We start from the raw sequence: 23561 nt of genomic DNA, 5'->3' as shown, positions 1-23561 counted from the left end.
CAGTCCACAGTTCAGTGGGAGACTGGCAGGACCAACATCATCTTCAAAAGCCTCTGCCGTCCTTCCTGGGGGCTCCGGGCTTCTGCCGGCAAAGAGCCCACCCCAGCCATGTCCCTGCCTCTGGCTGGCAGATGTTCTTAGTTATCTGCCTCCAGGATGGTGTCTGGACCAAAGCGGTCCCAGTCCCTCATCAGCACCCATCGTGCTGACTGAAGGCCTGGAACTAAATGATGGGCCTCACTCAAAGGGCCAGAGCCCCGCCACTTGAGCCAACCTGCCGGTAAACTCCTCCCCATGAACACGGGGTTTCCCTTCTTAGCACAAATGTGCCTGTTGACACACACTCTGCTCGTGTCTGGCCTGTGTGTTAACCAAAGGAATGCCACGATCTGCTCCCATCTTCTGTCTAGGTCGCTATCTAAGATTATGAGTGAAGCTTATGGCTGGGCTCTGGCCAGCCTGACAACTTTGCCGGCCTCGGATGTTTTCGAGGCGTCCTGCCTGGCAGGCTTGATAAAACCGAGCGGGACACGGAAAGCTACGTTCCTGAGACTCCTGGGACTTTGATCACCAAAGCAGCCAAGGCAGACCGGCTGCCTCATGCCCAGATGTGCCCTCTTTCATGGGACCAAGGCCTTCTTACTGTCACAGTTCTGCACTCAAAGAGACCCGTGGCCACCGAGCCCCTCCTGACCCCACGCTTTCCCTGGCAGGGGTCTTGCTGGACAGCCCACACAGGGTTTCACGCCTCATCATATTCAGCCACGAAAGGATAACGAAAGGGCTGGAGCTCCCATGTCCTTTGCTGTCTTCAGCATTTTCCAACATAAGAAGAGACAGATGTCCGTGGTCTCACGGGGGAACAGTGCCTATCAAGGGAGAACTAAACCAGTTCTATAACATGACTGTCACTCCAGTGGTGACCTCCAGCCCATGCAGAGTATCATTCATTCCATCTCCCCTGATACTCACCTGCAGCAAAATGGCTTAGTAATATCTCTGGCATACACAAAAAAATTTTCACAGAAATAAATTTCAAAGAAATAGGAAAGAAATCAATGAGGAAAAAATTGTACATCATAGGTCCCAGAATAAGAACTGCTGCCCTTGTTCAAAGAGGACCAGACTCCAAACTGAAACCTTAAAAGAAAATAAGTTCTTCATGTAGATTCTCCTCTACAAAATGCTTAAAAATGGCCCCTCTCTGGCTCACAGATATGCCCATTCCTAACTTACAACACCTTTCCTGTAAGAAACAAATGTTTCTGAGTGATACCAATTAAAATTTGCTTTGCATGAACAGCAAGTTTATATTGTATAGCTCAGGGAACTAAATTCAATATCCTGTAGTAATCTATAATGAAAAAGCATTTGAAAAAGGAATATATGCATGTATATAGATGACTGAAACATGATGCTACGCACAAGAAACTGACACAACATTGTACACTGACTATACTTCAACAATAAAAATTTTTTTTTCTTTGCAATTTTAAGTGAACCAATGCATGGTAAATAATGATGAGAGACTCTCCAAGATTAACAGAGGTTGAGTGTAGAGGCAGATGACTACCTAGATACCTGAATGATTCCCTCCAAACCATTTTGGAATGAAAATTAAAGAGAAAGTTATACTTAAGAGTCAAATCACTTTAATTCAGTGAGCCTATGTTCTTACTATAGAATCTGTGCACTTAGGGCTTTTTTTCCCCCACTTACTTAGTTTTAATAGCAACATACATCAGAACCGTTAAATTAAAAAAGGTAAATGTAAGCACTTTTCTTATGAAAGAAGAGCTTGCTATAATTTCTTAAGCTTTCCAATTCCTTAAAAAAAAATACTCGGCGCGGGGAGGGTGGGTATAGCTCAAGGGTAGAGCACATGCTTAGCGTGCACAAGGTCCTAGGTTCAATCCTCAGTACCTCCATTAAAGTAATAAATAAATAAACAAACAAACCGTATTACCTCCTACCCCGCCAATATAAAAAAATTTTTAAAAAAGGAATTCTCATTCTGGGTCATGGGTTCAAACTCCAGTATCTCCATTAAAAAAAAAAAGAAGAAGAAAAAGAAAGAAAAGAAAAAGAAATTACAAAAAAAGAAAGAGAGTTTAAAAAATACTCTTTCATCCAGACGACTCTGTGACCACAAAGAAAGGAGAATGGATGGTGGTACCATGTGCCAAACTGCACAGCTGCAGAAAAGGACCAGACAGGAGGGTGGGAGCAGGGTAAGGAAGTGGAGGCAGGGAGTGCTGCAGCCAGATGCCGGGTGATGGGCTGGAGGGTGCTGAGTGACAGCTGCATCCTGGGCTGGAGGGCGAGGCTGAGCCAGAGGCATCACTGCCAGGGTCCCTGGTGAACATACTGCGCTCTGCTGGGGAGGAGGCTCGGATCAGAGAAGGAAGCCCACGCACCGTGAGCCCTGCGGGCCCTGCCGGAGGGAGGGGCGGGGCGCGTCCACGCCAGCACTGGGGACGGAGCAGAGGGTGCAGACAGTCGCTCAAGACGCAGCTGAAGAGGGAAGGTTCTTGCGTCTCTCGACTGTTGAGAACCTGAGCGTGTTTCCGGGCTGATGGGGAGACGGAAGAGGTTAAACACAAGGGCGGGAGGGGATGGGATCAGGAGGCAGGGCAGAGGGGAGAAGGCAGCCCCACCCTAACAGAGGGCGGGCGGCGGCGTGCAGGTCCCAGGGACAAGGCTGACAGGTGTCTCTAAGACGCCAGGAGAAGACAGCCTGCTCAGGATAGGAGGGCGGAGCGGGCGGCACGGCCGGCCCAGATGTCCCGACCAGCGGCAGCCCATCCTCGGGGCACTGCGCTCCCGCTCCCGGAGTCAGGGCTGCGGGCGCGGCACCCCCTGCGCTCCCCGCTCAGAGGAGGCCGCCCGCGCCCCTGTCCCCACCTGCACCGGGTCCACACGGCCTTGGGAAAAGGACTGCCCGGCACAGCTGGCACGCGCAGCCCCCACGGCCCAAGGGTCTTCAGTCACGGGGGGCAGCACCTCCCCTGCGGCTCCTGAGAGCAACAGGTGGCCTGCAGACTGGCCGGACGCACGCTGTGACTTTCCTGGAAGAGGTCTGACTCGCTAAATAAATTTAGCGCAAGAATTTTTTTTTAAACTTCAAGGACGTCCAGATGCTTGGCCTTATCAGAATAAGCAGTGAAGCGGTGAATTTATCTAGGTAATGTTCCAGGCACGACACTTCAGTTCCCTTCACAGCAGAAAAGCAGCTCTTCACTTTTTCCATCAGCCAGAAAGTCCACCTCCTCCGAGGGGCCGAGGGCTGCTGCCCTAAGGTTACCTTCCATGAGCCTGGGTGGCTATTTTTGTGTCTTGTTAACTCAGCGGGGGAGGAAGGGCCTCCTGCCCAGTTGACAGGGACTCAACATGTGAAGGTCCCTGGGCGGAGGAGGGGAGGAGGATGGGGCCGCGGGGCAGAGACCCGGCCCCCCAAGCCCAGCCATGCTGACACGGGGGTCGACCTTTTCACCTGGGAAAGAGGGGCACAAAGGGCGTCCACCGCACAGGAAAGTCGTGAGGGTAAACTAAGTTGATGTTACAAGTGCCTGGTGGCAAAGACAGAACTGTGCCAGTGTGAGGCATTATGTATGAGCTCACACACGGACTTTCCCAGTTTTGGTTTTTTTGGGTTTTTTTTTGGTTATGAATCGTCGCTACCACTGTGTTATGTCTTCATAACATCTCGCTTTAGGAATTTTAAACTTCTTTCAAAACATTAGGAAAATCAAGAAGCGGGCAGATAGATTAACAGCGCTGTATTTCAATTTATAGACAATATAATGAAATGTAGAGAGTTAAGCCAATTCTCTTAAAACTCAAAACAATCTGAAAGTTCAGATTTTGTCTTCAATGGGATACTCTCTATGAGAATGAAATAATCTGTAATTTGCAATTTCATTAGTTAAAAACTGGATTGTCTTTTCAAGTCCACTGAAAAATACTAAAAATACAGAAACAGCTGTATTTAAAATGATTGTTTTTGCCTTAAGAGACTTCCTAAATTCTTCTCTGAATTTTTATCTTTGTCCAGAAAAAAAAAAAAACAAAGGTTTTTTTTTTTTTTCTTCAGTATCACAGTCACTGCTTAGCTCATAACAGAACCTGTCATGACTCTGAGATTAAGACCTCAGTGGCTCTGCCCTGGTGGGGACGGAAACAGTCACACCAACCCACCAGCTCCCAGTGCTGAAAAATCGTAAAAGTGATGGGCTGGGGGACAAGGCCCGGGACCTGGGCTGAATCATTTCCATTTGAAACAGTAAGTAAACCGAAGCCAGAGTGAAACAAATTAAAAATGTGAAACCAAAACATGATATTCAAATAAGGGAAAACAGAAATGTGAGTGATGGATGGTAAGCAGGGAGGGGTGGTTTAATGTGACCTTTAAAACGGGACTGAGTCCTTCCTTAGGGTTTTTAGGAAGGGGAGCGAGGAGTTGGACAGATTTATGAGTCAACTTGAGGGAACAGCGCAGATCTTTCTTACGCAAAGAACTGAAGGTGAAAGAGTGGCCATGGTATCATCCAGACCGACAGATCCTCCCCAAGTCTGCACAGGTTTCTCTTACCACATCAGTCACTCCCAGAACATGGACCCAGGTGCCCAGAAGACACGTGAGGAATCCGGCAGACTGGATTTCATGCATTTCCTCTATGAAAAGGGAGAGGCAGCTCCTCCGGGCAGGGGTGACATCCCAATCAGGCGGAGGCATAGCCCCTGAGTCTGAGCCCAGGACTCTGCACCTGCAGCTCCTGGTCCCCTCAGAGCAGTGCCCCGAGCCCAGAACTGGGGCCCACGTCTCAGGCTCGAACCTCTGCAGAGAGAGCAGGGGAAGTCAGCCTCTCTGCATCCTTGAGGCCCTTTTGTGGCTGGTTTTAAACATGACCCCAACAGTCTGCTCTGTTCGGATGCAGGAGAAAAGCCTAAGGCGAGGTTCCCAGTCCTCTGTACACACGCCACCAGCCGGGCTGCGAGCGCAGGTGCCTGACGGCTGCTCCCACTCTTGACAAGCCCCGGCCGGTCCAGTTCTCACACCTGTCTACTGATGCTGCCCGCGCACGCTCCACGGGGCTCCGGTGGCCGCAGCCCCACGGCATGTCTTGGGGCCGAGCTCCCACCCACCACTAGGGTGAACTGGGCCCCTGCAGTTGCGTTATGGGGGATGAGGGGGCATCACCTCAACAGACACAGACGTAGAGCTGACTGCACCTTTCCTTACACCTCTGTTCTCGTCTCCACCACCCAGGAAGCACAGCCTCCTACTAAATGCTCCCCAGCGTGCCCTGGCCCAGCACTGTGGACCCCCAGGGTCTTGCAGGCCTGCCAAGATGCTGACCCCTGCAGCCCCCCACTGTCCACCCCTGCCCTCACCATCGCTGGGCTGGGGCCTCCAGCCCCGGGCTTCCTCTGCAAACTTACCTGTACCATTCTATCATTCTCCCTCGGGGGCCTGGTTTACAAGAGGTTAAAAGTGCGCTTCTAAAGAACACAATGTACAGGTCCTGTGGCCCCAGGTGCTCCTGAGAGCTGGACAACTCCACGTGGGGACAGGAGCTTTCTCACAGCCCATTACTCTGGTGACCTCTTCTAAGCTATCTTCCTCCTGGTTTTACCTTGCTGCCTGGCCACCAGGGTTGATGAGAACAGCAGGATAAACGCACCCAGGTCAGGGTGCTGCCAGAAAGGAAGGACACTTCTCCTCTGCTTCTAAGGAACAACCTTGTTTTATTTTGGTGTTTTTGAAGCGGGGGAGGTAATTAGGTTTATTTATTATTATTTTTGTTTTTTAATGGAGGTACTGGGGATTGAACCCAGGACCTCATGCACGCTAGGCACACGCTCTACCACTGAGCTCTACCCTCCCTCTTCTCTGCTCCTAAGTAAGGGTCCCAGCACAGTACAGTTTGTTTCTCTCCCTTTGCCTTCACTTTCTTGCTTCCGGGACCCTCAGGGTATCACTCATCAACAGCAGGTATTCTTTGAAGTGAAACAGGTATTGAACTATCTGAAAATATTCTTCGGCAATACTTCCTTCCCTAACAAAGAAGATGGGTGAGAAGACCCAGCTACTGACGCTGCAGAAAAGGAAACCTCTCCAGCTCTCAGCTTTCTCACAGGCTGTAGACTGTCTCCCCCAAAGGATGTTAGAGTTCATTTCCACTCTGCCTCCCATTTACCAGTGAGTACATACAACTGCCATTAGAGACGTATGTGTTAATAAGTGGGTCCCCATCCCAACCAGGAAGGCTCAACACCACTTCTCTGTGGCCAAACTGTGGGGTCCCCTCCAGTCTCTGGGGACCAGACCCTCCGAAGCCTTCACACCCAGGATAAGGGGACCCCACTTCTCTTCTGGAATAGCAACTCAACTTGATTTGGAAGAGAAAGAAGTTGACCTAAAAAGATAAATAAAGTAAGTAATGATGATCTGCTTAGTGGTTGGCAGGGATTAAGGAGGAGGCAGAGGAGGGAAGTTGGTGAAGTTGTCTGTGTTAAGGGGGTCGTGTGGGAACCTGTGATAACAGGCATTTTCTGTATCTTGACTTGACCGATGCGAACGCCCTGCTGTGACAAAGCACTACAGTTCTGCAGGATGGTACCTGAGGGAAACTGGGTGAAGTACACAGGATCGCTGTCTATCATTGCATACAGCTGCATGGGAATTTACAAAAATAAAATTTAATTTAAAAACAAATTAACGATGATCTGCTAATAGAGCTGCCAAGTTCTGGAGACAAAGCATTCACACCAAGTCACCAAGACTATGAACCTGCGACACTCATGTTCTCATGTTACTGCTGGGCAGTCAGTGAGATATGTTTTATAGATGCTCTGGGAGCTCAAAGGTTCATCCTCCTGACCGCAAGCGTCCGTGTGGCCAGAGGAAAACACCACAGCACTCAGACGGGAGATGTTCCCCCAAAAGTCAGGACACACCTGTGCGGACTGCCAGCCCACCACCGTGGGGTGCACTGAAGCATCACCAGACTGTTCTCTTCCTCCTGGCATAAATGACCCGGACAAAGAGACACCAGTCCAGCAAGTGTCAATTTATAAACTTCCATGAGTTAAACACTGTTTTTACTGCACATTACCACCCGAGGTAGTCAAAGGAAAATTGAGGACCCTTTTCAGCCAAGTGTGACATGTACAGTCACCTCTTAGTAGAAATAATGCTTGTGCCTCGGTCCAATTAGTTCTTTCAAAAAATATCCCCCTGCAGGGGCTCTTCTTCCACGATGCAGGATGTCATGGGTGCACAGATGTCTTTTCCCTCGTGTGGGATGGAAAAGGGCCAAGAGACAGACCAGGAGACAGTGGCTGCACAGCGATGATCAATCTGGGTAGATTAAGGCTCCAAGTAATGAATCCAGGGCCTTTTTAGGTACTGACACAACATACTCCTTCATTTGGCTCAAAAATACATTCTCTAGCCAAAACATGGAAACAACGTAAATGTCCATGGACAGATGACTGGATAAAGAAGATGTGGTGTATTTATATAAAGGAATACTACTCAGCCATAAAAAAGAATAAAATAATGTCATTTGCCGCAACATGGATGGACCTGGAGATCATCATGTAAGTGAAGTAAGCCAGAAAGAGAAAGAAAAATACCATATGAGATCACTCATAGTGAAATCTAAAAAAAGATACAAATGAACATATTTATAAAACAGAAAGACTCACAAAGAAAACAAACTTATTGTTACCAGGTAGGGAAAGGAGTGGAAGGGATAAACTGGGAGTTTGAGATGTGCAGATACTAACTACTATATATAAAACAGATAAACAACAAGTTCATACTGTACAGCACAGGAAACTACATTCAAAATCCTGCAGTAACCCATAGTGAAAAAGAATATGAAAAGGAATATATGTACGTACATGTATGACTGAAACATTATACAACATGCCAGAAATTGACACAATGCTGTATACTGAATATACTTCAATAAAAAAAAGAAAATACAGATTGAAGAGACTGATAAAAGCAGTGTCAGCATTTGGGACGACGTTCTGCACATAGCAGTGTTTTTGTTTTTTCTGATTTTTTAAAAACTCAATAAGAAAAAATGATGATTCCAAAAAAATAAAATAAAATAAAGCAAAACCTTCCTGTCTGGTTCAAAACAAAAATATCTATCTGTCTGTCTGTCTGTCTGTCTATCTATGCTTCTGGTACAACGATTAGCACAGAGGACAGACCATCACTTTCACATATAAATTGACTTCTCCAAATTTGACTTGCTAGAGGGGCGCTTGGCTGGTATTCTATACATCCCCTCAGAGAAAAGGCAACTCAGCTGATTGAAGGCAAGGCTGCACTGACACCGCTAAAGTCTGAATCCTCCGTGCTGTGCCCCACCAGCCACAGGAGCACCCATGTTTGTCACCTGGGGGATCCCGGGGCTGCCTGTTCTCTCGTATCTAACAGAGCTAAACAGTTTAAGCCCCAACATCTGAGAAGGGTTTCAGCAATTCTCACCCCTGGCTGCACCTGAAAATCTCCCAGGGTGCTTTAGGAAAATCCCAGAAACTCTGATTTAATTGGACTGGGGTGAACCTTCAGATTAGCATGTTTCAGAATCCTGACAATTCCAGTGCGACCCATTTTGACCCTGGCGTTCTTCCCACCGCAAAGATGTTTAGACCGGACAAGGTAAACGCTCAGCAGAGCCAAACAAACCTCTGCTGACCACCGGGGGTCCCAGGGACACTGCTGTTCCGTGGTCAACCAACAAAGCTCGCTTTTGTCTATAAACCTGGATAGCTGGCTTCTGTTTGTTAACTGGTTTTGAGACAAAAAGTGCTATCTAGAAAACGGCCTCGCAGAGAACAGGTGCTCCACAATTGAGTGGTTCTCAAAGTCTTGTAGGAGCAGCACACTTTCGAGTATGAAACCTTTTGAGCGCACCTGGAAGGATTAAAACATGCAAAACCACACCAAACAAACTGGCAAAACTCCCAGCGGTCGCCCCAGTGTGAGATGACCCCAGGGACCAACACATCCCTCACTAGTATGTCAACCCCTACTCCCAGGCCCAGCTCATGACCTGTTCTCAACACAGTCCAGGAAAGACCCCGTCCCCATGCTATGCCAGTCCAGCCAGCGCCGCCCCCCACCAACCTGCCCTCCACACCATCGCTCAGCTCAGGGCTCCATCAGGTCTCCCCCAGCTCCACTGCAGGAAAAAGACATTCTATACCCTGATCCACAGACAGCAGCACACTATGAAAGATGCTGTCCTAAATAGTGCAGGGTGAGGCAGCCAATAAGTATCTGAATTTGATTAATTTTCACAATTGCATAAATCAACGTATTTAGTAAAGTATGCTATACCTCCAGAAAAATCACGAGTGCATACAGTTCAATAGATTTTTGCAAATTATCCACTCTTAGAACCACCCTCAGATCCAGCAACTAAAAGTCACTGACACCCAGAAGCCCCCTGGGTTCTGTGTCCTGGTCATTACTCTCAGATGTGACCACTATTATGGCTTCTCTCACCACAAAGTGGCTTTTCTGATTTTGAACTTTCTATAAATAGAATCGTACAACATGTATTCTCTTGTGTCTGGTTTCTTTCCTTAAACATTATATTTGAGAGACGAGAGACGTCCATGTAGCTGCCATCCACTCCTTTTTGTTCTCCCTGTCTGTCTGTCTGTCTTTTATCTTTATGGTATCCCATTGAATGATATGCTACTTTGTAAGAAGAGCATCTGGGTTGTTCCCAGTTTAAGGCTGTTACAGTTAATGCTGCTACAAACTTTTTTGTACATATCTTTTGATATGCAAATAGACTAATATTGTCTGTTGGGTATCTACCCAGTAAGGCAGACAGTGAACACAGAATAAGCAAATAGACCGATGTAACAAAACAGACTCCAAAACAAACCTACACGAATAGAGTCACTCAACAAAGGGCCAATGTGGTATAATAGGGAAAAACGGTATTTTCAAATAAATGGTGCTGAATTAACTAACTGGAGATTTATATGGAAAGAAAATATTGACCCCCTACCTCACACCATACACAAAAATAAACTCCAGATCGTAGATCTAAATGTGAAAAACAAAGGTTCTAGAAGTTAATTACAGGAATATCTTCATGGTCTAAAGCTAAGTAATGATACCTTAAACAGGACACAAAAAGGACAACCATAAAGAAAAATGCTGATGAACTGGATTTCACTAAAATTAGAATTATTATTCATTCAGAAGTGCCACTTCAGACAGTGAGAAGACAAGTCACACACCAGGAGAAGAAATTTTCAATACACAAATCACAGAAAAGACACAGCCAGAAAACGTAAAGAAGTCCTACAAATCAATTTTTTAAAAATGTAAAAACCCAATTTTTAAAAAATAGGCAAAAGGGTTGAATAGATATTTTAGAAAGACTATCCTAATGGCCAAGAAAACATATAAAAAAGTGCTCAACATCCCTTGTCATTTGGGAACTGCAACCTAAAAGCCACACTGAGATAGCATTACATAACTGTCTCAAATACGACTTAAAAACAAACAAAACCCACCGACCATCCTGAGTATTAAAAAGCATTTAGAGCAACTAGAACTCACGTAACCTGGTGGGTGTGTCAACTGGGTTTAGCCAGTTAGGAAAACATGACAGGATGTCCTGAAGCTGAGCATACACATATCCTATGACAGTAATTCTACTCCTGACCCTATTTCCACATATAGGAAAACATTTTTGGGAATATACATAAACCAGAAAAAGTCCTGAAAGGGCCCTGAAGATTCTTTCAACAAACCACCAAAATCTCCAAAGATAAACAAGAGATAAACACATCCTTAAAACCAGCATGACATCAGGAATGCTATTAGTCCCCATGTGAAAACCCTCGGAAAAGTCCATTGGTATTTAATATAATCTATTAGCATGGACTCATAGAAATAAAAATCTTAGCAACTTGCCACATTTCCTTCAAGGATAGACATTCAGTCATTTTAACTGTTTGAAAAATTACATCTACTTATGTCCACAGGACATCAGAGCTTAGGAGGACGATAAAAAATAAAAAGTAGCAGGGAACCATATGGAGACTCTAGCTTGTGACTCTAACGGTGGCTGCAAACCAGGTCACTTATCCCTCCGTGGCCATACTAATTGCTTAAGAGCAACAGACTTCATCAGCAATGCTCGTAAAAGAGAGCCTGCCCCTTCCCGGGCGTTTTCAAAGTGGAGAGCGGACACCTGCTACCCATCAGTCTCATGAAATAGGACTCGTGTCAGCCACCGCTATAGAATTTGGTTTGCTCTTAATCTTTACTATTTATAGACGGAGTCTTCAGAGTATATGCCGGCACGCACAAGGTTGTACACATGCAGCTATCTATAGCAAAAAAAAAAAAAAAAAAAAAACACAAAAACAAATTCTCAAAAATAGCCGTTTGGAAGACCACATCTTGTTCTATTAATACTCATATACTGCAGTATTACATAACAATTTTTTTCCAATTCTGTTATGCTAATATGCAAATAAAAGAACTCAACCGTAGCTAGGAGCTAAATGTACTCATCAGGATGGCCCTGCGTAGCTCTAACTACAAAAGAATTTTACATGCTCTCTTTCCATTCTGAAAATCCCATGAATTTACATTATTAATCACTTTAAAATCCAGCTGCTTGGCTTCTGGGATGGGAATATCTGCTATTCCCAAATTAGTCTATTTAGCATACTCCCAGAAGAAACCTGAATACTGAGTTCATAGCAATGTGTTGAAGGCATAAACATATTCTATCATTTTATAATTATTTGACAATTCCAAAACAATAATGGAACAGATACTATAGAAAAAGCGCACCTAAAAACAAATTGTTACTAGCCATTATGTGTTTTACCTACTAGGACCCTAAGAAGTATATAACTGTAAATCAAATTTCGTTAAAAAGAAAGAAAAGTGGAAAATGACCCTCTCCTAAAAAAAAAAAAAAGGGCTTTGAAATCCATCCATGGAGAGAGGAGAGGAAACAAACAAAACCCTGGTTTGCGGATCAGCCTAACACTACAGCATAGTGGACAGGACCATGGCTATGGCTGTTTATTGATTAGGGACATGTTGGCCTCATCCCAAGATTCAGCCACAAAATGTCAAACTCTCCTAATCAAAAATCGGTCATCTATTTTAGGACAGGTAGAAACTGCTATGATCGTGGAGCCAGAATGCCTTGGGCAAGGAGGAAAAATAAAGGGCAAGTCAAAGATGCCCGTTACAGAAGGTGAGGTGGGAGGAGGGGGATGGAGTAGGATGAGTGTGGTCTTCCATGTCCATCAAACTGCCTGAGCGCTGGCTCGGCCCAGACAAGCTCTGTGGCCTTGCTTGGGAATTCCCACACCTTGAGGAAGAGGTTTCCTTGTCCATAAAATTAGGGAATGAATGCTAACATCTCCTTGTAAGTGGAGGGAGTCTTGAGGCATGAGATGATGCACAGAAAGCATCTCCAAGTATCTCTTCTTCACCTGGTTCTTGATTTGCAGCAAAAGGTAGTATTTCTCACATTATATGATAGAACATGCTGAGGGGTCAAGGATCCTACTTGTACAACTCTATATTCCTTACCTACTTTCTTTTTTAGCATTAATTCCACAGCGCTTCTAAAAAATACCTTTTGACAGTCCAATATTAATGACAATAAAAGTTTAAGTAATTTAGTTCCTTAAAGATTAACAGGAACTAAAGATATCACTTAAAGAAACCAAATACTAGAAAAGACATCAAATATCTTAACAAACAATAAAGCTCGCTCGCCATGCTTTTTAAACTTCGACAGCAGAACATAAATCAAAAGAAAATTTCAAAGGTCTAGACTTATTTCAGGAACAGATCACTTATATTAACATCTTGTAGAACAATTCTGGAGCCAGCCAAATTCCTGGACCCAACTTCAGTGAAGGTATTTCCTTCTGTTTGACTGTTCCCAAAACTCTGCACGTGATACAAGTTTCTTCTTTGAAATACACAGCGCACCAAGCTTTATATCCCAAACAAAACCAGTTGGAGTTAAGTCTAAATAACATCTCCATCAAACTCTTAGGATGAGTCATGTCATTCGTGTCCACTTCTTCATCCATTTTATACTTTCATTCCACAAATACATACTTCAGTCCATGCTTTCGCACAAGATGTTAAACTAGGTGTTCTCATAAATCCAAGGTGAAAAACGTGAAATCTCCTATGAGGCAGAAGGAAACAGGGCTGTAGAGAGAGACAGGCAGGGTGCTGGCTGGAAAGCAGACAAACGAACAGTTCATTCTGAGCGGCGCTTCACTGAGCAAAGCCCTAGGAAAGCATTCCGAGCTAAGAAAGGTAGACGAACAGGAAGGCCAGGTTCAGGCACAGAGAGCAGTTTCCCAGGGCTCCAGCAGAGGCTGTAACAAAGAGTTCGTGAAAAGCAGATAAGCAGGGTGACCAGGTCATTTCTCATCCAAACTGGGACACCTTTGGGCGCGGGAGGAGGCAGTGTTAACGATTTTGTCAGGACAAAGAGTGTAAATCTGGACTGTCCCGGGCCATCTGGGTGCTTGGCTCCACAAAGCTAACGGTCAGTACCCTCTGCTCATTTAAGTGGTGCTGTCGAGATGCGTGCATTGTTGGCCTGACACATCTGATCGAGGAAAGTACCAAAACAGAATCTTTCCTGTGGCACCTTCACAACAAGTCTGAGAAATTTACCAGGGTATGTTCTCTGGATTTCAAACGATGAAACTTCCAAAATGTAGGTGGCAGTGCTAGTGCTCTCCAACTCGGATGAAGCTACATGAGTCTGCTCAGCTCAGGACCAACTCTATATGAAAAACTAAAAAGCAGAAAATCAAACATACTAGGTACCGCCCATTGAGTGCTTATTACAGCCCACACTCTGATCTGAACATTCCACACACATCGTCTCATTTAATCAGCAACACAGCAACACGATGGGGTGGGTATTCTAATTTAGAGATGAGTGAATGCAACGTGCAGACTTCAATATCGTGCCCAAGGCTAATAGAAAGAAGAGAGGGAGCCACAACCTGATCCAAGCAGCTAACTTCACACTCTCTATTTTTCCCACCAGTATCCTGCCTCCTGAATCATCCAGACGTGCAAGCCCTGAGTACAGACCAAGCCCCAGGGTGCAGGCACACCTCGGAGTTACTGCAGATTCCACTCCACACCACCTCGAAAAAGCGAATATCGCAGTACGGCGAGTCACAGGAATTTTCTGGTTTCCAGTGCATATAAAAGTTATCTTTACACTATACTGTAGTCTATTAAGTGTCCAACAGGATTGTGTCTAAAAAACCAATACACACAGTTTAGTTTAAAAATTCTTTAGTGGTTAAAATAAAAAAGGCTAACCATCATCTGAGCCTTCTGAGTTGTAATCTTTTTGCAGGCTGGGCTGGGGGTGGGGGGGTCTGGCCTCTGTGTTGGTGGCTGCTGCCTGACCAGGGCGGTCGTCACTGAAGTTTGAAGGTATGGCAATTTCTCAGAACAAGACAACAGTGAAGTATGCCACATCAACTGACTCTTCCTTCCACGAACGATTTCTCTGTAGCATGCAATGCACTTGACAGTGTTTTACCCACAGAAGAACTTTCAAAATTGGACTCAATCCTCCAAATCTGGCCACTGCTTTCTTCACAAAGTTGATGTCATGTTCTAAATCCTTTGCCATTTCAACAGCTATTACAGCATCTTCACCAGGAGTTGATCCCATCTCAAGAAACCACTTTCTTTGCTCATCCATAAAAAGCAGCTCCTCATCCACTCGAGTTTTATCCTGAGATTCAGCAACGGAGCCCCACCTTCAGGCTCCACTTCTAATCCCAGTTCTCCTGCTGTTCCCACCACGTCGGCAGTCACCTCCATCACTGAGTCTGGAACCCCTCCAAGTCATCCATGAGGGCTGGGATCAGCTTCCTCCAAACGCCTGTTCATGCTGATATTCTGACTGCTTCCCATGAACCATGAATGTTCTTCATGGATCTAAACTGGGGAATCCTTCCCAGAGGTTTTCACATCTGACTGTGTCCGGATCCATCAGAGGAACCACTATCTATGGCAGCTGTGGCCTCACAAAAGGTATTTCTTAAGTAATAAGGCTTGAAAGTTGAAACGACCCCTTGATCCACGGGCTGCAGACTGGGTGCCGTGCGAGCAGGCAGGGAAACATGAATCTCGTTGCGCTTCTCCAGCAGAGCTCTGGGGTGACCAGGTGCACCATCAAGGAGCAGTCATCTTGGAGGGAGTCCTTTCTTCTGAGCAACGGACCTCAACAGTGGGCCTAAAATAGTCAGTAAGCCACGTTGTAAAAGACGTGCTGTCATCCAGGCCTGTTGTTCCATCTACAGAGCACAGGCAGAGGAGATTTAGCATCATCTTAAGGGCCCAGGATTTCAGAATGGTGAAGGAGCACTGGCTTCACATGACAGTCACCAGCTGCATTGGCCCCAACAAGAGAGTCAGCCTGTCCTGTGAAGCTTTGACGCCAGGCACTGACTTCTCCTCTCTGGCTATGACAGTCCTAGACGGCATCCTCTTCCAGTAGAAGGCTGCTTCCTCTACATCAAAAAACCTTGTTGCTCAGCGCGGCACCTCCACGAGGGCTCTGCGCTCCATCTTCCTGAGAACGTGCTGCAGCTCCTGCATCAGCGCCTGCGGCTTCACTTTGCGCTTTCACGTCGCAGAGACGACTTCTTTCCTTAAACCTCATGGACCAACCTCTGCCGGCCTCAGACTTTTCTTCTGCAGCTTCCTCACCTCTCAGTCTTCACAGAGGTGAAGAGAGTGAGGGTCTTGCTCAGGACGAGGCTTTGGCTTAAGGGAATGTGGTGTTTGGTTTGACCTTCTACTCAGACCACTCAGACTTCCTCCACGTCAGCAACACGGCTGTTTTGCTTTCTTATCACTGGTGTGTTCCCTGGGGCAGCACTTTTAAATTCCTTCAAGAACTCTTCCTTTGCATTCACAACCTGGCCGGCTGGCACAAGAGGCCTAGCTTTCGGCTTTTCTGGGCTGCTGACTCGTCTTCCTCCCCAAGCGTGATCATTTCTAGCCTTTGATTTAAAAGAGAGACATGTGACTCTCCCTTTCACTTGAACACTTTGAGGCCGTTGTAGGGTTACTAACTGGCCTCATTTCAGTACTGTTGTGTCTCAGGGGACAGGGAGGCCGGGGAGAGGGAGAGAAAGCATCAGAACACACACGACATTTATGGATTAAGTTCGCCGTCTAATACAGGCACAGTTCGTGGCGCCCGGAAACGATTACAGTTGTTACAGCAAAGATCACTAACCACAGATCACCGTGGCAAATACAATCATAATTAAGTATTTTGAGACATCGTGAGAATTACCAAAATGTGACACAGATTCACCAAGTGAGCAAATGCTGTTGGAAAAATGGCACCGATACATTTGCTTGACACAGGGATGCCACCAACTTTCAATGTCTAAAAATCGCAGTCTCTGTGAAGCACAATAAAAGATGGTCTGTCTGCACAGCCCCGCTGAGATTACCGGCCAGAACGCGTTTCCCCAACTGTCGCCGCCGTGTGACCGAGCCCCCTGCCCTCCGCCGCCACTTGGAAACAGGTAAGCACCAAGGGCCCTGCCAGCAGACTGGACAATTCACATACCTGCCGCTAAAGCTCAGCGTAATTAATTGTATCCCCGGAGCACCCTAAAGCTATGGAATTATCCTGACATGAGGAAAGCAGGTCCTGCTGAAACTCCCCTGGGGGTTCTGATGTGTCTGAGTCACTGCTCACACCCAAGCAGGTGGAACTCCCTGGATTCACCATTAGCAGCAGCACAATCCGCTGCCCAGGCAGCTGCAGTCTCACAGGGGCAGATCCTGTGGCTTCCCTGGTAAAAATATCTGAGTGGAGTCTTCTGCACTACAGAATCCATTCATATAAAATTAAAAGTAGCTAAATGAATCCAGAGGTCTGGTAGATGAGTAGGTAATAACAGCCAACATTCAGTGTTAATAAGGAACGGAGCGTCTATTCTTAGACCCATTTGTATAAAATAGTCTGGACAGAAACCGTGAACGCTGGCAATTCATTTATACCTGCACAGAGGCTGTAAATAACACTGCCCTGTTTGGTCGAATACTGAGGCATGGGTAACTTGAGCATTAAAGAAAGAAAAAGGGAAAGAAAGAAAAAAAAAAGGAACAGTCTAGTTTAGGCCCCTTGCAGAGCACACAGCACTATAAAAGGAACTAAAGAGATTCTGGGAGAGAGCATTCTAAGAAAGTAACTGGAGTGGCCAAGATCAGCAATTAAAAAAATAAACAACTTCCTGTCACTTGTCTAAGCAGAGCACTCCGCCAGTCAAGCATCACTGGAGGAGAGGTGGGAAGAGAGGCAAGGGAAAAAGCAAATGGGGTAAGTAATTTTTAGGGTTTGGAAATGAACACCCTCTGATGACTTTTGAAACTGAACTCTGAATCGTGACGAAAGCTCTTTGAGAGGCTGAGACCCGCGGCCTATCAGCAGTTACCCACCCAGGGCGACGTGAAATGCATCCGTACAAAGCCAAGTGGGGAGAGGATGACTGGCCACCAGATTTTTTCTGACCTCAGTGACCCAGGCTGCCTGTCTGTCCAGATTCACTTTGTGATGAATTTACTGTCTGATGAATAATTACGACATGCCCACAAGGTTGCTGGGCGTGCCACCCCCACCCGCCACTATTCAAAAAAAAAAAAGGGTTTCAAGTCAAATGCAGATATCATTTTTAAGATAAAGTTCAGAAAATAGTTATTGTGTGTTCTCTTTCTGTGCAGAACTGATAAATACAGCCCAGCTTCTGCCCGCAAAGAGTCCAGTTTATTGAAACCACAGACCAACAAAATATCTGCATGTACATTTTCCTTATTTTGTTTAAACACGTGTAACAGATGTGAAAAGCCGGCTTATTCCCCGCACTGGGGGACCAGGCATCAAGCCGGGGATCAAGTGAGTAAAAGCATCTCTCCTCCCCACCATGATACTGTAATAGCAACAACAACGGTACTAGAAAACGTTAAGGGCTGTCACCCTGGGCAAGGTCAGACCTTCCATCCCACAGAAGCTGGAGGCTTGGGTCAAGCAGCCGTCACAGGTGACCAGACAGCTGCCTGGCAATGCTATCTGTCAACTTCTCTCCGGAGAACAGAGAGCCCCTTTCCCCTCCAATATCCCCTGCATCTAAAGGGGAAAATCCAATCTGGTGTTTCTAGACCACGGATGCTACCTCAACTATACAAAAAAGTTACTAACACCAGCAGTGTAACTCGAGGGGGCAGTGGAGTGCAGCCGTACCCCAGCGGGGTACCACAGCCTGCTCTGGCACCCGGGCCAGCGGTTAACCTCTCTGACCTCTGGTTCCCTTCAGCCTCCGTGGCTGGTGCAAGATCGAGTCACAGAATCATGTCAAACACTTTTTGCGTGTTTTGCACATAAGAAGTGTTTAATTAACAGTGGCCGTTGTTATTACTTTTAACACCAAAATAATACAATGGCTGTATTTCTTACTTATGAAAAAAGTACTCAAGATCAATGGTCTGGGGGTGGGGGACAGAGCGGAGGCTACAAACGGCCTCGGGGAATTTTTTGAGGCAACAGAACTGCTCTGCATCTTGATAGTGGTGGTGACTACGTGACTGTGTGCATTCGTCATATTTCATAGAACCAGGCACCAACAAGAGTGATTTTTACTTTATACAAATTATACCACATCTTTTAAAGTACCAACCAACACATTTAATTAGTTTTGATTAAAGTAAACAATCCAAACTGATAGACCTTAAATTTTTTACTGATTTCAAAAATTAAAAAGGAATCCAAGGCCTAAAATATTACTTCCTATATTTAGATCAAGCTCTTGAATTAAAGGATTGAGCTGTTTGTAAAAGATGAAGGCCATCTGAACAATTAACCAAATTAATTGCTTCAAAATAAAGTGTGGATTATATTACATGATGTGATGAAATGAAATATGGAAAGAGAAAATGAAAGTGAGGTTTTCATTTACTAGATTACTTAAGATGACAAACATAATGGCTCCTTCCCTAAAAATCTAGTAATGGGCCTTTGCAAATAATCTAGAAAGTGTCACCTTAGTTCCCATAAGCTAAGGAAAAGCAGAAAAGTCTGTCGATCAGTTCTATGATGTATTTACCTTCGCCAGGTACTTATACAAGGTCCCACAAGGCTGCTCACCCCGCATTTCCATCAACACTGTTACCAGAACCTACAAGCTCGTTCAGTATAGATGTGTGCATCTATTTTGGCAGAAAATGTAATTTTACAACAACTTCTCACTCAACACCATATTTACAAACAGATGGAGTTCCAAAGAAATAACTTTAAATAAGGAATATAATTCTGGTCAGCCTACAGTGGATTTCTGCTTCTGCCCTGCATCTCAGCAATAGTCCCCCTTCCCTGCCCAATGTTGATCCCAATTCGGCTGTTATTTCTCCCTCTGATTCAGGGATCTCCACCTAAGAGGGAGGTCAGGCCTGCAATGAAGATGGAAGCTAACAAACAGGCAGAGCCCACACTTCAACAAATGCCCCCCCCCACAAAACACTGGCCTCTGCCCCCAGCTCTCACTTTGCTTACTAACCTTCCCCCGCTTCTCCCCTCCCACCCTCTGACTGCATTCATCCCTTTATTCAAAAACCAAGGAAACCAAGGAAAGAGGTCACCAGTGCTTTTTCACGTGGGCTTCTGCTCAGCTGTTATTTTTTTTTCAACAGAAGTGAAATGTAGCTCTGCCATTCATGCGACAAAAATGCCTGTGCACTATTCGTTGCTGTATGAAATTTGATATCAAAGTAAAAGAGCTCTTCATTCTATTAGGCTATTAGCTCGAGGCTGTCATGTCTTTAGAAAATGCCACACTACATTTCTAAAATCTTGATCCTTCAAGGTGCCAACTGAAGAGAAATACCGAGTAATTACCTATTTAAATATAGGATACTCCTTTTCTATAATCAAGGTTTGAACAACTTGCAACACTATTTCCATAGGTTTTAAAGGGTGTTTAAGAAAATGCAAACCGATCACAGAGGCAGGAAAAAGGACTCAAGTCATCTCAGGAGGTACAAGGCAACAGACAAGATATGAGACTGGTAAATCCAAAATCAGCCATTTTATAAATTCAAAATATAGAGAAAATATGTCCTTCGCTACCGTTTCTCCATTAATTCAAGAAGCAGTCCGCTGATCCCCTCCTATGTCCCGGTAATGGGCTACAGCTGCCAACAGGGAACCACCTGCCTTCGTTAGAAAGAAGAAAAATGACGAAGGTACCTGGGAAAGTTTCAAAATTCCAATGATTTCTGAATAATTCATCCTTTCCCCAAGTGTTTCTAGAATATTCAGTGAAGAAATGATATCTACCAACAAGTTCTCAATCCCACAGATCAGAAATGTTGGCAAACCACCCTTCTTCCTAATCTCCCATGAATTAAAATTTAAACAGATGCTATTGTAAATAAATAAGTTACACTGTGAATCCCGTTACAGACACTAATTTGAATTTTTTTTTTGAAAAAGTACAAAAACAGGCCCTCCAAAAAATTGAGGGAGAGAAGCTCAAATGTGGTAAGCTTGTATCTTTGGAATTTTCACCTCAAGTTCCATGAACACCACAATGCAAAACCACCCCCAATACCTGGCAACCAATAAAAACAGATGTGACGGGTAACTCTGTTAATGGCACTGATTACATCATCCACAGCTGAAAGCAACTTCCATAACATAAGCTACAGAGTAAAAGAAAACAGAAGTCATTAAAAGCTGGGCAGGCAGCAAAAAAATATACTTGGCTTCCCTTCATTCAACTCTGAACTCCTGCAGCAGACAGTTAATACATTTGATCTTTAAGCCCTTCACTTGTACCCTTGCCCAGACATAAACTGGGCAAACCGATGACAAAGCGGAAAGCAGTTTCACAACTGCCTGTTACATAGAGTAGCAAGGTGGTATGTTTCACGAGATAACTGCAGAAGCTCATTGCACCCTCAGACACCTACACAGTACTCAGAAGATTTCTGGAGGTCCAATTACATTTCAAATACCACCAGCACCAAATCTCTTCACTGTGGCTGGTCCTGCCCTCTCTCCCACCCATAACCCACCACAGGAAGGGTGGGTGCAGCCCAGTCAAGGTGCTTTGCGGCTCACTGTCCTGGTAACCTCTCGATTTTCAGAGAGCAACGTTTTCATATTTGCTCCAAACTTGAGCCCAAAGAGCCCCGTCCTGCCTAGGTCTCCACTCTGAGCTCATCAACTATTTTTTCACTTCATGTCACGAGAAATATCTTTACACTGTAGACCAAAATGCAATATTAGAATGAAACCACCACCAACCCAGGAGTTCCTAATATTACTTCTTGAGTTTAAGATGCACAAAACAACTGCAACTTCCTTCTCCTAAATACCACCAGGCAGAAGATACCCTCATCAAGCAAACTGCCCGAAACAGAACTCCACAGAACTGGAGGCCTGCCTACTGCAGCAAGGAAAAGATAAAACTGTGCACAGCTGTAATCTCCTAGCGCTTCTGACCCTAAGAAAGCCGAAATCTGCATTTCTGTTCAGAAACCTGCATCATTTCTCAGATTTTTGCACCCTTGGAGTCTAACCGTTTGCAAGAGGCAACGGCAGACAGATCAGAAGGAATCTATTAAATAATCTCTGTTCACTGCCTGAGATTTTTAAGAAAATGTTTTCACATGATCACTAACTGTTTTTAACACACAATAGGAAGCTTACAGGGAGTCTGTAACCAGCCTAGCCGACCACAGGAGGAAGGGTGCCCTGCCCAAGCAAATACAGGCCATCATTTCAGGCCAGTCCAGGGCGAGGTGACAGCCCCAAGTTCCACCGGGGATGTCAACACTGCTCCCAGCACGCCGGGGGCCACCTCTTCATTCTCCAAATGCCATTTGCACCCAATCCCCGCTCAACCACCCCAAGCACCGGTGCACCCATGGTGCCCCTTGGCAGGGGGCTCCTCGCACGACCTCCTCCGGCCACCACCACACCTTTCGCGGGGAAAGACCCCCACCCCCACCCCCGGACGGCTGGGGTGGGCGACGAGCGCCCTTCTCCCACCTACCTTGATGATGCTGCTCCGGCGAGGCAGGCCGCCCGGCTTGCTCTCCCGGGGGAGGGGGCAGGCGGCCGGGCCGGTGGTCGGGGCGAGCGCGGCGCCGTGGGGACCCCTGGCGGGGCTGGCCCGGGCATCGTCCCCGGACACGCCGAGGCTGCAGTCTCCGTTGGAAACCCCGCCGCTGTCATAGCGCGCCCGTCCGTGGCCGAGGCGCCCTCCGCCGCCGCCGCCGCCGCCGCCCTCCCCGGCTCCGGCTCTCAGGGCGCCCTTGGCCACGAGGGCCGGGCCCGGGGAGGTGGGCAGGGCCCCGCCGGCGGCGCCCCCCCGGCCGCACTCCGCCATGGGCGCCCCGCGACCCGCCAGCACAAAGCCGCGTCCCCGCGTCCCCGCGTCCCCGCCGCCTCGGGCCGCGCGGCCCCTCCTCCTCTCCTCCTCCCGCCGCCGCCGCCTCGGCCGCTTCTTCCGCTTTTTTTTTTTTTTTTCTAATTTAGATGTGCTGTTTGTTCCGAGCTCGCCTCGCGCACGGTGAGAGTCGCGGCGGCGGGATTAACGGAAGATTCCTGCAGGGGGAGAAGAGAGACACAGTCAGCGCTCTGGCGGCCCCGGGCCCGGCACCTGGGGAGGGAGACACCCTGGACACGCGCGCCGCGGGCGCCAAAGACACCCGCGCGGCCGGGGCTGGGGCACCACCCCGGGGGACCGGGGACTCCACCCGGGGGAACGGGACCGCACGCGGGGAAAAGGGGCCACCCCGGAGAACGGGACCCCCACCCTGGGGAATGGGGCACCCACCCTAGGGTCAGAGCACCCACCGCGGGGACCCCGGCGCCCACCCCCCCGGCTCGGGACGCCGGGAAGCGGCAGGCGCCCCCCGAGGGTCCCGCGGCCCCAGTTGGGCGGAAGGCGACACGGGAGTCTCCGCGGGCCCCAACTACCCCCCAGAGGCCGTCGCGCGCCCGGCCCCGCCACGTCCCCCCGGGTCCTCGCCGAGGCCGGCGGGGCCGGGGGGCGGGCAGGCGGGCCGGGGCTGCTCCTGAAGGGGGAGCCTGGACGCGCCCACCCCGCCCGCCGCCGCCGCCGCCGCCGCCGCCGCCGCCTCCCGGGCTCGGCGCTGCCCCCTACAGGCCGCAGGGCCCTCCCCGGCGCCCCCGACCCACCGCGAGCCGCTCGGCTCCCGCTCGAGGTCGCCGCCGTCGCGGCTGCTCCCTCCCGGCCGGCTCATCCGGCCGCGGGAACCTCGCTGCCGAGCGGACGGCGACTGGCGGCGGCCGCGGGCCCTGGAGACCCCGGGGCCCCCAGGGCTGCGGCAACTGACAATTACCCTCCCCGCGCCCCGAGGGGCAACGACCGCGCAGGCCGCGGGGCCGCACGGAGGTCCGGGGCTCAGGGCACCGCCGCTGCGCCCC

The 23561-nt window shown here is 47.5% G+C and overlaps 1 protein-coding gene across 5 annotated transcripts in view; it reads right to left on the bottom strand.

The window, feature by feature from the left end:
• Positions 1-23351, bottom strand: part of PLCL2 (phospholipase C like 2) — a 172634-nt gene extending 149283 nt beyond the window's left edge. Inside the window, exons 1-2 of one of the 5 annotated variants that reach the window (XM_072946018.1) lie at positions 23313-23351; positions 22162-22715 (exon numbers count right to left, since the gene is read on the bottom strand). In XM_072946018.1, the coding sequence (XP_072802119.1) occupies positions 22162-22497 (336 nt within the window). In that variant the 5' untranslated portion in view covers positions 22498-22715; positions 23313-23351. Of the gene's footprint in view, positions 1-22161; positions 22716-22947; positions 23107-23312 lie in introns of those variants that run through there. The other 4 variants (XM_072946074.1, XM_072946193.1, XM_072946125.1 and 1 more) reach the window with 4 other exon arrangements.
• Between the last annotated feature and the right edge of the window lie 210 nt (positions 23352-23561).

Source organism: Vicugna pacos, chromosome 1 (assembly GCF_048564905.1).
Source record: "Vicugna pacos chromosome 1, VicPac4, whole genome shotgun sequence".
Classification (NCBI taxonomy): Eukaryota; Metazoa; Chordata; class Mammalia; order Artiodactyla; family Camelidae; genus Vicugna; species Vicugna pacos.
This window is presented reverse-complemented; position numbering and strand designations above follow the sequence as displayed.